Source organism: Erythrolamprus reginae, chromosome 2 (genome assembly GCF_031021105.1).
Source record: "Erythrolamprus reginae isolate rEryReg1 chromosome 2, rEryReg1.hap1, whole genome shotgun sequence".
In the NCBI taxonomy this organism is placed as follows: domain Eukaryota; kingdom Metazoa; phylum Chordata; class Lepidosauria; order Squamata; family Dipsadidae; genus Erythrolamprus; species Erythrolamprus reginae.
In genome coordinates this window covers 111,801,735-111,820,048 of record NC_091951.1, presented here as the reverse complement: position 1 = coordinate 111,820,048, position 18,314 = coordinate 111,801,735, and the positions used below count along the sequence as shown (strand labels likewise).

General features: G+C 37.0%; 1 protein-coding gene across 5 annotated transcripts; it reads right to left on the bottom strand.

Moving 5' to 3' along the window:
• Positions 1–883: 883 nt before the first annotated feature.
• Positions 884–10,750, bottom strand: NME5 (NME/NM23 family member 5). Of its 5 annotated transcripts, none has more exons than XM_070739176.1 (7): positions 10,469–10,750; positions 9,934–10,092; positions 8,787–8,992; positions 8,173–8,273; positions 6,185–6,303; positions 5,624–5,720; positions 884–3,840 (listed from the first exon to the last, which is right to left on the bottom strand). In XM_070739176.1, the coding sequence occupies exons 2-6, from the start codon at positions 10,060–10,062 to the stop codon at positions 5,640–5,642; spliced, it is 636 nt and encodes a 211-aa protein (XP_070595277.1). In that variant the 5' UTR covers positions 10,063–10,092; positions 10,469–10,750; the 3' UTR covers positions 884–3,840; positions 5,624–5,639. The 5 variants fall into 5 exon arrangements, with proteins under 5 accessions (XP_070595277.1, XP_070595281.1, XP_070595280.1 ...); XM_070739180.1 differs by having other exon boundaries at positions 884–3,636; XM_070739179.1 differs by having other exon boundaries at positions 3,589–3,676.
• Positions 10,751–18,314: the final 7,564 nt, after the last annotated feature.

The window sequence follows — 18,314 nt, the reverse complement described above, 5'->3', positions numbered from 1 at the left end:
TCTCATAAGGAAATTATGCTAGAAAACATTCCAGCCTAAAGAAAACCAAATGAATACATGTTTCAGAGAATAGGAAAAGTACTTTACCTCATTCAGAGACCATCTGGTCTTAAACTGTCTTTAGCACAGCCCGTATAAACATAAATTGCAAATCCATACATGCTTATTAGAAAGTAAGTCTCATTGCCTCTAATGACTTTTATTTCTAGTAAATGTGCACATAATTGTAGTGATAAAATACCAATAAAGCTAACCCCAGAATAGTGCTGATGATTTTTTGGGGGGCAGCCTCAGAAAAGAAGCCTAGGTTACATAGAGGCTGTTGTTAACAGCAAACCTGGCCTTAGCAGCCTTTTCCTTTTCACAGTTCATTTGCTAAATTAGGTATTATAAAAATAGTTTGGTGTGACTGGGAGGATGTGTGAACTTCATTGGTTTTACCATTTCTCAGTGATGACTGCTTTATGTTGGGTACATGGTCATCTCTTTTATGGTACAAGCAGGCAATTCATCCACATACATATGTTAAAGTCCTTGTGGAATGTTCTCACGTTAAGAGAGCAAAGAGTCACTAACTCAGAAGCAAGCTACACCCCAAATGTTGAGATCCCTTATATTCCACCCTACATGCCACCCAGTAAGAAGAGACGTTTACAACTCCTGGCGGGTGTGGGGGGGAGAGTCAACCTAGCCCAAATAAAATGCAGCTTTGAGGATTTATGTCATTTTCCTCTTCCCTCTCAATTCTTCAGAGCAAGAGTAAAATAATAATCTAATTTATTAAACTTGCATGCCACCCATCTCGTTGGAAACAACGCCAGGAGGCATCGAATAAAATGCAGACATTGAATAAAATACAGAATAAACATAAAAATAATAAAGATTAAATTAAATTAAAATTAAGTTTATTTCTGCAGAAACAAAACATGATCCAATATATGATTTTAGTTTTAAATGGAGGAAGACCCCTCTTAATTTTTTATCATGCTAGTCAGGTCCCATAGCAGTTGCACTGAAAATGCATCCCATATGGATAGGAACTATCCATATGATTTTATATATTTAGTTCGATGGGATATGCTTTTCTCCATTTTTAAATTTTTCAACAGGAAAATAATTTTTTCCTGTATTTTCTCAGTTATCATGTAACTTGCAGTTGGATATGGAACATGTGGCTTTTCAAATGTGTTGTACTTCAGGTTCAAAAGCTCCAGTCAACAAGGTGAGCACTGAGTAATAAACAGAATAAATTATAGTTTAGCAACATGGGGGGGGGGGGCAGATTGTCCATTCTCAAATCTCATCCAAGCAGCTTCAATTTTTTCCTATTTCTCTGGTAGGACTCATTTTGCGTTAAAAGATGTTTAATCAGATTCCCCATTATTACATTGCGAAGTTAGGGGAAAAAACATTCTTTTGTTGAAGTTTCATCTGTCTTCTTTTAAAAGCTCCCAAAGCGGAAATTATAAATTGCTGCATTTTAATTGCAAATACATTCAGCGCTGGTTCTATTTGAATTCATATTTGACAAAAATGGAACAATTTGACACAACTATTTTCTGAAATCTTGTTTAAAAAGAACTGATGAGAAGCAGGGGTGGGTTGCTCCCGGTTCAGACTGGTTCTTAGAATGAACAAATCTGTTATTCATAGGCCCATCGTATTCAGTGGATCGTTCTCAAACAAATGACTTTTTCAACTAATAAGACTTTCATTTAAAATATCTTTACAATAGAGATTAAATTTAGATTTCAAAGAATATTATATAAATCATCACTTTCAAAAGAAGATAGTCATGTCATAAAATTAAAAGACACTATTCTCATGAGGAGCAGCATTATTCTTCCATTCATCTAGAATTTTTCTTACCCACTTGCCATTAACTGCTGCCACCATTCTGAAGACAGGGATAAGAGACAGTTCCCCCTCCCCTCAACACACACATAGAGCCTGCCAAGCTGAGGGTAATGCCATTCCATCATGAACTGGCAGGGGGTTGGTACCAAAGCAATTTGGTCAGTAGCCATTCTTTTGGATACAATAATGATCAATCATGCTTCTGACATGTTTGGGTCTCTAGGGGAGCCAGACTTTTGAGGGGAAAGGTAGCAGTGGAAAGCATCAAACTCTCAATATAGCTGAGAAATTTCTCCAAGATATGTCAATGAGGAGTGAGGACATGACAGACATCAATTTCTTGGACATCCCCTCCTCTTTCTTGTTCCTTTTCAGTCCCATTTCTTAAATTTATTTATTTTTATTTATTTATTTATTTATTTTGTCCAATACAAATTGAAAGTTAAAGAGAATAAAAACATGTAGTAGTAAATATCAGGAAAGGGATAGAAGAAGAGATATGAGAATAGAATACATCAATGAAGAATAGAGGAAAGGATATATGAATGGGAGAAAAGATATTTAAAATATAGGAGGGACAATTGGACAGGGGGCGGAAGGCACACTAGTGCACTTATGCTCGCCCCTTACTGACCTCTAAGGAATCTGGAGAGGTCAACCGTGGAAAGTCTAAGGGAAAAACGTTGGGGGTTGACACCATGGAGTCTGGTAATGAGTTCCAGCTTCAACAACTCGATTGCTAAAGTCATATTTTTTACAGTCAAGTTTGGAGCGGTTGATATTAAGTTTGACCCTGTTGCGTGCTCTTGTGTTATTGCGGTTGAAGCTGAAGTAGTTGTTGACAGGCAGGATGTTGCAGCATATGATGTTGTGGGCAATACTTAGATTATGTTTAAGGCGTCGTAGTTCTAAGCTTTCTAGACCCAGGATTGTAAGTCTAGTTTCGTAGGGTATTCTGTTTCGAGTGGTGGAGGAAAGGGCTCTTCTGGTGAAGTATCGTTGGACATTTTCTAGGATGTTGATGTCTGAAATTCGGGGAGGGTTCCAGACAGGTGAGCTGTATTTGAGGATGAGTCTGGCGAAAGTTTTGTAAGCTCTGGTGAGTAGTGTGAGATTGCCGGAGCAGAAGTTACGTAGGATCAGGTTGACAATTTTAGAAGCCTTTTTGGCGATATTGTTGCAGTGGGCTTTGGCACTTAGGTCATTTGATATTAGTATTCCAAGGTCTTTTACTGCGTGGGGGTTGTTTGTCAGATTTTGTTTATTTAGTTTGTATACGAGGTTCGGATTCTTTTTGCCGATGTGGAGAACAGAGCATTTGCTATTTGAAGTTGCCAAGTGTTAGACCAATCTGAGATGAAGTCAAGGTCTTTTTGGAGAATAGTTGTGTTGTCTGTGGTATTGAAAAGTTTTACATCGTCGACAAAAAGAACACAGTTGCTTATGATATGTTTGCAGAAGTCACTGATGTAGAGACTGAAAAGAGTAGGTCCTAGTACGCTGCCTTGGGGAACACCACTTTTCACAGGGGCGGGGGTGGAAATGGTGCTTCCAATTTTGACAACTTGTTGTCTGTTTGACAGGAATACTGTAATCCAGCTGTGGAGGAATCCTGAGATGCCATAGGATTTGAGTTTTAGGAGTAGTTTGTTATGGACCATTGAATCAAAGGTTTTGCAGAAGTCGATATAAATTGCATCAATAGATTTTCCTTGATCTAGGTGGGTAGTCCATATGTTTTTGCAGTGAAGTAGTTGTAGGTTGCAGGATAATTTCCTTCTGAATCCAAATTGTTTGTTAGAGAGTAGGTTATTAGATTGTAAGTGAAGAGTAATTGATTGATTTATAATTGATTCCATGACTTTGCATGAGAAGCAGCATAGTGATTAAATTAACTGAGATAGTATCAAGATTGTCATATTCTAAGGTTATTTAAATAATTTTAATTCATTTGGGAATAACTTCATCACTCATATTAATGATCTGCAAAAAATGGATCAAAATGTTTAATAAATATGTAGTTCATAATATTATGCTGTTCTTATCTAACATTTCCAATAATGTTCAGAAAACAGATAATGTTCAGCCTAATGGACAACCACCTTAGTCCTGCCCATAGCTCTCTCAAATGATGTGGCTCATTTTCATGGCTATGGAACAACATTTCTATCCAACTCCTCTGTATCTGTTTCGAGATATGATCAGTAGTTCAAATCAGCTTGAAAAACAAGTGAACTGAGGTTTTCATCTGGCCCTTTTATGTCAGTAACTTGTATTATAAACAATACAATGACCACTTAATGATTCTAATCTTGTCAATGACGAGATTAATTACAATACCATTAGAACTCAGGAGATATGTAAGATTAAAGCAGCAACTTTGAAAGGAAGTTAAGTTTCATGAGTTTGATTCATTCATACATATAGGTATCTCATGGAAACACCATATTCAGAATTCAGAAGGCAAAAATTGAATGAATGATAGCCCAACCAACAGGCATTCTCCAGACCAAGTATCTTATTCATTGAATTCTGTGTTCTACATATTTTTTAATCAGAATATTTCCTACCATATCCAAACAATATAGAAATACCAATTAGATGTTATTTGTTAAATCACTTAAAATACAGTAATTTTATCAAAGTTAAGACTTAGCAATGTTATTAGGCTAAACTAAAACCTACCTAATTAATGAATTATTTGCTCTTAATATTTGATATTTATTACTTTCTATAAACACCTTAAATGAAAAGCTGTTCTTCGAAAATAATGCAAATTCAAGGACATTTTTTTCTGCAAAGTAAAGGGTACATAAATGATATTTTAATAAAAATAATAATGAAATAAATAGGTTAGAATTTTTAAAAAACCTCTCAGCTGTTCAGATAAAGGAGACTCATCAAAATCTTGCTTCTCACCTGCAAAGTTTGTGAACTTGCCTGACAGACACAAAAATACAAAAAATACATTAGGAAAAGAAATCTACGATTTCTACTGTTTCATCTTATGTATTTATCTTTATGTTGTAAGCCGCCCTGAGTCTCCGGAGAAGGGCGGCCTAGAAATCAAAATAATAAAGAAATAATAAATAAATAAAATAGAAAATCTCCTGTTAATTCTTTTTAATCACTTGGATAACTGTAAGATATAAACTAGCTGGGTAGTTCTCAGCCTTTTTCATTTTATAGCTCATATCTCATAGAAAGGACTTCTAGGTGGAGAAACTAGAATCTTGTTGTTGGGAATCAGGTGGAGAAATTAAAAAAAAAATTGAGATAGCCGATCTCTAGTGAACTCATGAAGGCGGGATTCTAGCTATGTACTTCCTGTCATTTACTCTGGCTCACTTATAGGCAGTGTAGGGCTACCAAAATTTTTACTACCACACTGTGGGCGTGGCTTATGCAGGATGCCCTGATTTTCTTTCAATATCTTTCAGTGCAAATTGGATGTTGTGGGGTGGAGCTCCATTTTCACTACCCCACTGCATCCGTCCCCCGTCCCCGTCCGGGCAGCAGCCTACCCCTGCTTATAGGGCATACCTGTTGACGCTTTGCAGCATGCAAATATGCCAGAGCCCAGCAGCTGAATAAAAACCCTGAACTAGACAAATAAATGCACTTGTTATTTTTATGTTTTAATTGCAACAAATACTTAAATATTAGTTTAAGATGCAAATATGTATATTGACTCTTCCATCTGAAAATTCCAATTAGTATTTTTCAATATAAAAATTATTTTAAAATTACAGCTTGTGATACTTGCAGGAAATTGGTCTCTTTTAAGGTTCCTCCACAATTATATTCTGCCGCAATTTAGGTGTATTTGGATTATTTTCGATTAGCCAATCAGCCAGCCATATCTATCAAAAAAAGCAACAATAAAAGTCCACTTTTAATTTCTGTATTAAAATATGGTTTCCTAATAGAAAGCACTCATTCTCTGTATTTCTACTGAGAAAATTTCCTTTAATATTTTTCTTTTGTAAAGCAGTAAAGTAGAACCTCTTTAAAATTCCTAGACCTTTCTTTTCATGATTTTTTGCTCTTCAAAATGTATCAGTTTGTCTGAGTAGGTGCTGGCAAAGGAGGCAGTCAGTCTAGACTGCTTCTGAAATACAAAGGCTCACCAATTACAGACATTCTAGCTTGAAGGGACCAAACCTAATATGCATATAAACAACTATTGCTCTTATCAACCATCAATTTTTTTCCCCTTTGGATTTCTAATCTGTCATGGAGCATTTTTCCTTAGCAAAGGAATGCTACCAGTTGTTATCACATACTCATTTTACCTCTCGGTACCAGTCTTTCTTGTGATACATACAAAAGGATCTGCTGGTTTCGTCTTAGAGAGAGCTGTAAGTCCTTTCAGTAGAGTAGGTATAACATATAAGTTAAGGTAATCTTTAGCAGCTTGCCCAACTGGAATTGGTTCAATCAATACTGGAAAAGAAAGAAAGAAATGCATTTAATATGCTGATTTAAAACCAATAATTTGCCCCCTATTGCTGAACACATATTCCATGTTTGTCTTGTCCTAGGTAATAGCATTTCAAGATGAAATTACTATTATTTTTAAAATCCAAACTAGAATGTCATGAGGAAAACTATTGTACTGCATTTCAGTATAACAAAGTGGTAAATGTTAGGGTTATTTTCTTTCTGTCACATTGTGAACTTACTCATAATTAACCATGGTTCAGTTTAAAAAAAAGCTTTTTTAAAAAACAATATTCGTATGCCACTGATTCCACAAGATTATCTGAAATCACACCTCATTTGCCAGATAATAAACAAACCCAATGCATGTTTTCCAGAAGGGTCATCTTGAACTTGGGATCCAAATATAAATCATTCTTCTTTAAATCAGTTTATATTCTATAGGCCAGTGTTTCCCAACCTTGGCAATTTGAAGACATCTGGACTTCAACTGGCTGGGGAATTCTGGGTGTTGAAGTCCAAATATCTTCAAGTTGCCACAGTTGGGAAACACTGCTATAGGTGACTACGTAGCATGGAAGATACTTCAATGCATAAACTCATTTGAGGTGAGTAGCATCACCTCATAAGAAAGGTACAATGAACATTACAGAAATTCAATTGGAGTATTAGTTAAGCCCCCTACCAAAGATACTGCCACCTCAAGACTCACAATCTAATTTCTTTTTATCAGACAATTTCCTCTTCTCTTGCATTACAAATCAAAGGGCTGCCACAAAGAAGAATGGTCGACCTATTCTCCAAAGCACCTGAAGGCAGGGCAAGAAGCAATGGAGATGGAAGCTAATCAAACAGAAAACCCAACTTAAAATTTAGAAATAATCACCTGACAGTTAGAACAATTAATCAGGGGAACAATTTGACTCCGGAAGTTGTAGGTACACTGGAAGTTTTTAAGCAGAGATTTGACAACCATTTGTCTGAAATGGTATAGGGCTGTGATGGTGAACCTACGGCACACGTGCCAGAGGTGGCACGCAGAGCCCTCTATGTGGGCACGTGCACTATCACTAGCTGGTCTTTTGGTTTCCAGCTTGCACATGCATGCCAGCCAGCTAGTCTTCACACATGCTGGAATGCCAGAAACCTGAATAACTTGTTCTATTTGGAGAATTTTGAATTATGTTTTCAAATACTTGCAACTTGAATAAACTTCACAATAACCCACAATAACAGGAATAACTACGCAATAAAATCTTGATGGTAAACTATAATTGTCTATAGAAAATATGCAGATATCTAATTCAAATACTACTAGGAGAATCACACATACCAATTTCATTTGTAAAAACCCTTTATTTTGAGTTGCAAATGAATATTGTCTCATATCAACATGATGGTTTATGATAAAGATTGCAAATTGAAACCTATACTGACTCTGAGCTGAGAGTGAATGGCTGATCCAATTCCTCCCACTGTTTAGCTATTAGGAGGATAAGATTAAAGAAAACATCTATGCTGCCTTCAATAGTTAGGGAAAAGGTGCAAAACAAATTTATTTCCTCTACCTGGTATATATAAGTTCAAAGCCTTTATTTTCATTGTACATCATGTATATAATGAAATTGGTTTAGCCTCTACTGATGTAGTCCATACAATAATACAATACAACATGAATAATATAAAGAATAATCCTTATAGTAGTAATTAGGGGGGGGAAACTAGTCATATGTTTCCATATGTATGCCATATTCTGTGCAACATGTATGTTACTCTGTATATTACTTATATGTACAGGGTGATAGTATTAGACAACAATGTGCAGTATTTAATTTCTTTACCTTCATAACAGGACAGATGGTAATTACATACCTTCAGGAAACATGAAACGGATTTCTCTTTCAGCTGAGGAAAAGTTGGCACTACCATGAAGTCCATTTCTCAGATCATCTGTTCCATAGATTGCTCTTAAACTGAAAGCAACACAGATATGCTCATATTATTCAAAATCTATTTAGTATGACTGTAATGCAACTTTCATTGAGTTACAGGAATATCCCCAGCAATGATTAAGATAAGCTTATGATTAGTATTTGTAACCTGTTACTTAATAAAACAGATGTAACATGGATCTCTGCCACAATTCTTCTATTTTTTCTTAAGTATTGCCCTTTCTTTATTAAAATAACACTAAATCGATAAAATAATCCTAAATCATACAGCGGGTACATAGGACAGCACAGGGTATGTCAGAGAAGTTTCATACTGCTTAGATCTAAATCTGATACACAAGTAAATTCTTTAAATAGATGGTATATAGCAATAGCAATGGCACTTAAGACTTTTATACAGCTTCACAGTGCTTTCCAGCCCTAACATAATTATATTGCAAAGCCTTAAATTGATAATAGTGAAATCAAAGGTGCAATAGTAAAATCTGTTAGTTCATTTTAAGATTAATAGTTTTAAGTAATTAATGAATTTACCTGTCAGGATGTGTTTCCTTAGCTAGTATACTACTCATGGGTCCAAGAAGTTCCTTCCAGTATGAGATTGCCATTTGCCGAGCAAGAACCATTGCAACTATAGGTCCAGAACTCATGTAAGCTGTCAGATTTGGAAAGAACATTTTCCCATACTGTTCTACATAGAAGTTGCTACATTGCTCTGGACTTAGCTGAAGCTTTCTTTTCTATCAAAGAAATGAAAAATATATCTAAATGTACTGTTCATAAGCAATCAAATATGATACCTTGCATAACCATAGTGCTATAAAAGCACAGTAATGTGTTTGCATGAAGCTCTTTCTGACTAGTATATAGATTAACCATTTACAATAAATCATCCTCTCGTTCATATGATGTCACAGGGGAACCTGTAATAAGTTACAAGTTCTTGACAGTCTCAAAATACCAATTCTTAATGCAAATATAACGTATTACTGGAACTATAGGTCTTAAAATGAAATCCTTGTTTACCACATTGTCATTCAAATTAATATTACTACTTCAGTAACATTAATGGAAGGCTTTATGCTCAGATGGAATTATTGCTTTACAAAAACAAGTGTTTGATTTGAAAATTTCCAGTAGTGAAAGAGAGACATCTAGTGGAAATCTTTAATAGCTTATCTATAGCCACAATATTTTTGCATTGGCAGTTCCTTGATTATAAAAATAGTATGTTTTATAATAAGTATGTAAAATATTGTTTTATAAAAATATCAGCTCAAGCAGTTCTACGTAATAAGTGACAAAAACATTAAAGCATCAAGAATAAGTATGGATTAATGTTAGTAATTTTTCAAATTTCACAGCTGTTATTAAAATTTTAAATTTATTATACCATTCCAAAATGCACACAATTGTTGTACAGCACACATCATACATCATATTATTCTCTAATATGCATATGCACTGCTGTTTTTGGTCAGTAATTAAAGGCCACCCAGTTCAGTTATGTTAATGATATTGCAACATAAGCTTACAAGCTGTTTCACAACTAAATAATATGTATCATCTAACATGATCACATTTTAATTGGGCCTTGTTCCTCAATATTTTTCTGTCATTCTTTTGTGAAAGCATAGCCCTGAAAAAGGTAAATTAGAAATCCAATTTTCTCTTGTATTACCTGAACAATAGTAAATCCTGATCTGAGAATTATATCTTCTATTTCTACTTCTTTGTTGATAACATCTGGTTTGATGATTGCCAAGGTTCTTTCAACATAAATTTGAGGTTCAGGCATTAAAGTCTGCATTTTTCAGATTAAAGTTCACCTCTTCTCCAACTGAAATGATAGAATTATTATACCTTTAACATATGCTCTTGTTTGAGGGATGAAAGAACAGTAATCTGACCTTTCAGAATAATCATTTATTCCAAAGTAACATTGTTTTAGCCAAAACAGGACACCACACCCTTTATGCACATTTACTATCTGAGAATTAGGATTGCAATGCTGAAGGTTTATTATTGGCTTGCAAATTAAAAATCATATGGAAACTCTGGACTATTTCCCAACAGAACAAAATGACAAGTTGGAGATCGTGACTCCTGCATCATCCAGGAAATTAGAGTTAGTTGACTTTTTCTTCCTTGCCAGAAATATATTTTTTCAAAATAAGTTTCAATATCTGAGTAATTATGGCGCGCCGAAATCTTACCAACGCTTACTCGCCCAATAATGCTATATTTACTGGGGCTAAACCCTTTGATGGCAGTCTTCCGTAATATTATCTATGCCTGGTCGGCAGAAGTAACTCCTTTCCACGGATCTCGTGAGTTAAGGAAGCGTACAGAGAATTGCAACTTCAAACGACACCCCCTTTCTTTGCCATACCTCCCCCCCCTTTGCAATTTTGCTGGTGACTTTTCGGTACCACTGAGCCAAAGCCACCCCCTATGAGAAATCGCCTTTTAAGTGCCGGCTAACTAAGCCTGCCAAATACGGTTGCTCGGCAACCAGTCAAACTACCCAGAAAACACTGGGTCTACGGTAGCCGGTGGGGTCTGGTTCGAAACGTCCATTGGCTTCGCTTTTATCAAGTTTTTTACAGTACTGTACAGTATATCGGTAGTCTTTTTATGGACTATCACGTTCTTATCACATCCGTAGATATTTTTGGTACGTGTATTATTTTAAAAATAATTAAAAATTAAAAATTAAAATGAAAGCTACCGATTTGGGTAAAAATTCGAAGGAACAGAAGAAGTCAGAAAAATAATAAGAGGGCTGCCGACTAGTGGCTCCCTGCATTTTTGCAGACGGGATTGGCCGCTTTACAATACTAATCCCGTTTGTAGAGTTCTACGAACAATGAATCTCTCTGTCCTTCTCGGAAAAAGTCTAATATTGTACTTTATCAACTAGATGTCTCTCAGTTAGATTGGTCTCCCGTTTCAATCAACTAGCAAATTCAGCAATGAATTCCACTTCTGCCAGTATCACTCTTGGGATCGTTGGTAATTTCCTAAGCGAGCAGAAAAGGCACCTAAAAGCAAAGCAAGAGTCTTGTAAAACAGTGTTTCCCAACCTTAGCAACTTGAAAATATTTGGATTTCAACTCCCAGAATTCCCCAGCCAGCAAATGCTGGCTGGAGAATTCTGGGAATTGAAATCCAGATATCTCCAAGTTGCCAAGGTTGGGAAACACTGTTATAAAAGATGGATAATCAGCTGTTTGCATCTGCTGATCTTTTATTGGAAACCTTGTTAGAGCACCAATGGAAACACTTCATCTAATTAAGAGACTTCTCACACTTTGTGTGCATTGCACACTAAGACAACTAGATACAAGGACAGTTTTTTCCTGAATACCATCACTCTGCTAAACAAATATTTCCCTCAACACTGTCAAGCTATTTACTAAATCTGCACTACTATTACTACTAATTTTTTTTCTCATCATTCCTATCACCCATTTCCTCCCACTTATGACTATGACTGTAACTTGTTGCTTGTACCCTTAAGATTTTTATTAATATTGATTGTTTCCTCATTGCTTATTTAACCCCTGTGACAATTCTTAAGTGTTGTACCTCATGGTTCTTGACAAATGTATCTTGTTCTTTTATGTACACTGACAGCATAAGCACCAAAGACAAATTCCTTGTGTGTCCAATCACACTTGGCCAATAAAGAATTCTATTCTATTCTATTCTTTTGATAGTTAAAGCTAATTAATAGAAAAAGTAAACTTGCACTTTGTTCATTTGAATTGAGATATAATATATTAACAAATCTGATATTAGTTTCAAAATTCAAACAGTGGACATATAGTTTTATATGTTTTTTTAAAAATGTAGATAATGTACAGTATCTGTAACTATATACCGGTAAACAGACAATGTGGTAAGATAATATTAGACTATGATTAGACAGATCCACAATCATGTTCAGTCTGAGCTATTCACACTCAGTCTTGCCTAATTTACAGTTGTGTTGTCAGAGCTTCTGAAGGAAAACTGGGAAGTTGAATCTTAAAATAATTAATACAATCCTACACAAATCTACTAAGAAATAAGGCTATCTTTTCTTGTAACATTATTTCTTTTCCCCTTTTCCCTTCCTTTCCCAATACATTGCTATTATGCTATGCCAACAATATTTAGAAATCTAATGTGTCTACTTTCATAATTGTAATCAGCTTTATATGGTTGAATCATATCAAAGGTGTGATTTTTGTACCACTTTTGTACCAATCTCTTCTTCTGTATTCAATTTACACTAATGCTTCACCCATTCAATCTTGATGCTACCTGTTTGTTTTATCAATTGAGTAGCCAATCTCCACTGTATTCAACTGACTTATATATTTCTTCTACTCAGCTCTCATACTCATAAAATAGTCAAAAACAAGTTCTTGCTGAAAGCTATTTTTGTTCTATCATCCCTCATAACTATATGCTAATCACCACACTTTGAATCGGGTCCGGAAACCAATTGGCAGCCAGTGCAGTCCGTGGACTGCTGGAGAAACATGGGCATACCTTGGCAGGCCCATGGCTGCTCGCACGGCTCCATTCTGCACAATTTGTAGTTTCCGAACATTTTTCAGAGGTACCCTAGGAAGAGAGCATTGCAGTAGTCGAATCCCAAGGTGATAAGGCCATGAGCGACTGTGAGCAGAGGCTCCCTGTCCAAATAGGGCCACAACTGGTGCACCAGGCGAACCTGGGCAAACACCCCCCTCGCCACAGCCGAAAGATGATGGTCTAAGTCAGCTGTGGATCAAGGAGGGCACCCAAGTTGCAGACCCTCTGTGAGGGGTTCAGAAGGTCCCCCCCGTCCAGAGTGATGACGGACAGATAGAGGTGTCCTTGGGAGGCAAAACCCACAGCCACTCCGTCTTGTCGGGATTGAGCCTGAGCCTGTTGGCACCCATCCAGACCCTAACAGCCTCCAGACACTGGCACATCACTTCCACTGCTTCACTGATTGGACATGGGGTGAAGATGTATAGAAGATGTATCTCACCCACCTGTTTCATGTAGATATTAAACAGCAGGGGAGAGAGTACCGACCCCTGAGGAACTCCACAAGGGAGAGACCTAGGAGCCTACCTATGACCCCCCACTAACACCAACTGCAACTGACTGGAGAGGTGCCTTCCATTCCCAACCCCTCCAGTCGGCGCAGAAGGATACCATGGTTGATGGTATTGAAAGCCGCTGAGAGGTCAAGGGGCACCAGGATAGAGGATAAACCCCTATCCCAGGCCCACCAGAGATCATCCATCAGCGCGACCAAAGCAGTTTCCATGCTGTAGCCAGGCCTGAACCTGACTGCGGAGGGCCTAGACAATCGGCTTCATCGAAGGACCTTTGGAGCTGGAGCGACACCACCTTCTCAACAACCTTCCCCATAAAGGGAAGATTGGAGACATGACGATAGTTGTTAAATACAGTTGGGTCCAGGGAAGGCTTCTTGAGGAGGGTGCACACAAGTGCCTCCTTTTAGGGAGGTGGAAAGTACCTCTCCCTCAACAAAGCAATGGTAATCTCGTGTACCCAGCTCCAGGAGGGACATAGGTTCAATAACCAGGTGGCAGAACTCACAACTCTAATGGCCTTATCCACTTTATCAGGTGCTACCAGGTCAAACTCCTCCCAAACAGATGGACTAGGATGGGCCCCTGTCACCTCAGCTGACTAGTTGTCAACCGACACTGCATTCCAATTGGAGTCAAGGTCCGTCTGGATCTGAATGATATTATCTGTAAAAATCTTATTAGTCCTCAGCACTACCCTGCAAGGGTTCGTCAACTCTCCCCTGGTTAAAGAGGGAGCATGTCACCCTAAACAGGGCGGCTGGGTGGGATTCCGCTGATGCAATCAGGGCGACATTATACACTTGACTTGTTGTCTTGATCGCCACTTTGTAAATCTCCACATGAGCTTTTACAAGTGTTCGGTCGGATTAGGATTTACTTCTCCTCCAACGCTTCTCTAGACATCTCTTCTGGCGTTTCATCCTCCAAAGCTCCTCAGTGAACCAAGGGATCTCCAGGGTCTACTCCAGGGTCTACTGCCAATGGGGCCTGCAATATTTGTTAATGTTGTCGATCCATCTTGTTTTAGGTCTCTTTTGTGGATGTTTTTATCAAGTGGGATCCATTCTACGAGTGCCTTGGTTTACCTGCCATCAATTCTTTTTGCTATGTGACCAGCCCATTTCCATTTCAAATATTTTATTCTCTTGATGATATTGTACACTTTCATTTGATCTCTAGTCCAGGTGCAGATCTTTCTATATCGTCTTCTATTGCCAAGCATGCATTTCTCCATGGCTCATTGTGCCACTCGCAGCTTTTATATCAATTGTGAGGTTAGTGTCCAGGTTTCACAGGCATATTATTTATTATTATTATTATTATTATTATTATTATTATTATTATTATTATTATTATTATTAGATTTGTATGCCGCTCCTCTCCGTAGACTCAGGGCGGCTATCTGTTAGAGCAGATAGCACAGACTGATCAAAAACTTTTCTCTCCAGGCATACACACATACACACAGAGCAGTGGTGGATTGTAAATAATTTGCCACCGGTTTGTGCTCTCGCAATACTTCTGCACAGAACCACCCACCACCGGCGCTACTGGATGGGCAGACCTACCTGCCGCCAGCGCTATTGGTTCTAAGAACTGGTCCGAATCGGGAGTAACTCACAGCTGACACAGAATATATAGACACACACACACACACACACACACAGAGTCTATGCATATATACACATACACACACACATAAACAAAGAAAAGGACAAAGCTAAAAGTGCAAGAAAAGAAAAAATGTTAGAAAAATAACCACTAATCTTCTTTACAGCAGTTCCTTACAATTAAAGATTTACCTCTTACTCTATTGTCTTCTCTCTGTTAAAAGAATTACCGTAAATTAGCCACCTCATGCAGATATTGTCTTTTCTTGATCAAAGTAAATTGGCCACGTCACCAAGTGTCGTCTTCATCAACCATTTCTCCAGTGCTGAATCTTTCTATCTTTGTGCATACCATAATCTCTTTGCAGTTATCAAGCAGTAGCACAAATAAATGTTTTATTAATTTAATTTAATTTAATTTATATGCTGCCCAACCCCCGAAGGACTCTCATAGCTTTTATATCGATTGCGAGGTTAGTGTAAAAAAAAAGGACCTTTGTACACAACTGTTTGTTCCATCAGTCCCAGTCATCATTTGTATACAATTCTACTTCAAATTCAATTTTATAAAGCTCAAAAGAATAATTTTTGTCTGCTTTAATCTAATAACTGTGAATAAGAAAATAATTGATAGCCATATTCCTCTGCTACCAACTCCTCTCTTGATTTTATTTTAAGTTTTTCTTCACAAAATTCTAGAATCTCATAAAACGTTAGTGATTTGTATTTGTCTATTATTTGTCTAAAATATGGTTCTTGTGCTAAGAGCCATAAAGGCATAGTATCTTAGTGGCTGTTTCATGTATAAAGCCAACTTGATATACTTTGTAGAGACATAAAATTTAGTGATATTTAAAAGAAAATTGGATGGCAAGAAAGAGCATTCAGTCATCAATTTTTAAAAATCTATAATCTTCTAAAATTCTTGAACTTTACAGAATTGCAACTAAATATGAAATAATGATCCAATTTGATTATTGCATTTCCAACTAGTTTTAGAAAATGAGTTACCTATTTTGACAATCAGTATTGGAGTAATATATCACTGATAAAAAATAAAATACCAATTCTTTCTAAGTGCAATATTAATAATCAATTTAATATTTGTCTATATTAATAATCCCATTGTTGTCTGGTTTAATTTCTACAACCATTTAATCATAGATTTTATTTGTTCAGTTTTTTAAGATTAACTCTCTCAGTATTCTCTCTTATTTTTAATTTTTTTTAATTTTTAAAAAGTTTTTTATTTATACCGGTAAAACATTAAAAAAACGTAACATATACATCACAATATAACACAATACAGACAATAACCAAAAAAACCCAAAAGGTACATGACGGACCTTGTTTGTAATTTAAAACTCTACAACTTATTAAGAGATACAGAAACCAATGAAGTGATTCTAACCATTTCAAAGAAAGAATCTTAACAGATGGCTTTATAATACAATTTGAAATTTGAAACTGCTAATTCAACTTCTTTAAGCTTAGAAATTCATTTTTTAAAATTTGCTCATATAATAGTTTAACACAGTAGTACTTTTCATTATTTCTATTTATCCTTTACTAATTCTGCCACCAGTTCATTACAAACTATTGCCAAGATGGCAAACCTGTGGCACACGGAATCATATGTGCCGGCATGTGAGCCATTGCGCTAACTCAGCTCCAACACACATGTGCTGGCAAATCAGCTGGGTTTTTGGCTCACACGGAGACTCTGGGAATGCGTTTTCCTCTCCTAAGGCGCCAGGGGAGCCTCTAGAACCTGGGAAGGGCCAAAAATGGACATACTGGGCACACTGGAAGTCAGAAAATGGGCTGTTTCTGGCCTTCAGAGGACCCCTGGGGGGCAAGGGAAGCCAATTTCACCTTCCCCCAGTCCCAGGGAAGCCTCTGGAGCTTGGGGAGGGAAAATAATGGGCTTACCAAGCCCACCCAAAGTCAGTGAATGGAGGAGCAGGGGGGGTTATTTGCGCACATGCAGGAGGTATGGTAGAGTAGGGGGTTGTGCATACATGTGCAGGGGGCGGTGCATGTGGAAGGCATTGAACTATGGGTGTGGGCTATTATGCTATTGTGCGCCCAGGTGCGCTTTTGGCAGCCAAAGAAAAAAAGGTTCACTCATACTGATTGAGATTCATTTCTTTGCCACGTGTATATGTGTATATTTGATCTTAAATGTTACACTCAAAATAAACATATATTATTTAAGCAAATATCAGGCATTGTTCACATTTATTTTTGGCTCTTGGGAATGTTCCATTCACTTTTTCTAAACCTTCTTGGCTCAATTCACCTCCCCATTCATATCATTTAGCAGATTCATTCATTGATTCATTCATTGTTCCACAAACTTCCCTAAAACTCCTATCTTCACAGCCCATATAGATAGCATTCTTTATTGGTCAAGTGTGAAGGAATTTGTCTTTGGTGCATATGTTCTCAGTGTACATAAAATAGAATAGAATTCTTTAGAATTCTTTATTGGTCAAGTATGATTGGACACACAAGGAATTTGTCTTTGGTGCATATGCTCTCAGTGTATATAAAAGAAAAGTTACATTTGTCAAGAATATGAGGTAAAACGCTTAATGATTGTCATAGGGGTCAAATAAGCAATGAAGAAACAATATTAATAAAAATCTTAAGGATACAAGCAATAAATTACAGTCATACAGAAATGGGTGACAGGAATGATCTAAACTAGTAGTAATAGTAGTGCAGACTTAGTAAATAGTTTGACAGTGTTGAGAGAATTATTTGTTTAGCAGAGTGATGGTGTTCGGGGGAAAAACTTGTTCTTGTGTCTTGTTGTCTTGGTGTGCAGTGCTCTGTAGCGATGTTTTGAGGGTAGGAGTTGAAACAGTTTATGTCCAGGATGCGAGGGGTCAGGAAATATTTTCACAGACCTCTTTTTGACTCGTGTAGTATACAGGTCCTCAATGGAAGGCAGGTTGTCAGCAATTGTTTTTTCTGCAGTTCTGATTATCCTCTAAATTCTGTGTCAGTCTTGTTGGCTTGCAGCACCAAACCAGACAGTTATAGAGGTGCAGATGACAGACTCAATGATTCTTCTGTAGAACTGTATCAGCAGTTCCTTGGGCAGTTTGAGCTTCCTGAGTTGGCGCAGAAAGAACATTCTTTGTTGTGCTTTTCTGATGATGTTTTCGATGTTAGGTGACCATTTTAGGTCTTGAGATATGATAGAACCTAGAAATTTGAAGGTCTCTACTATTGATACTGTGTTGTCTAGTATTGTGACTTGTGAGAGGTGGCAGTATGGGAGGAATTCTCTTAAAATCTACCACCATTTCTATGGTTTTGAGTGTGTTCAGTTCTAG

Bases quoted from the DNA above. Each gene is read 5' to 3' on its own strand.
- NME5 (XM_070739176.1), bottom strand. From the start codon at position 10,062: ATGCAGACTTTAATGCCTGAACCTCAAATTTATGTTGAAAGAACCTTG. The intron at 6,304-8,172 runs GTATGTAATTAC...TTTCTTTTCCAG, and splicing joins CCGTTTCATGTTTCCTGAAG to TATTGATTGAACCAATTCCA. The intron at 5,721-6,184 runs GTATGTATCACA...TTTTTTTGATAG, and splicing joins CGAAACCAGCAGATCCTTTT to ATATGGCTGGCTGATTGGCT.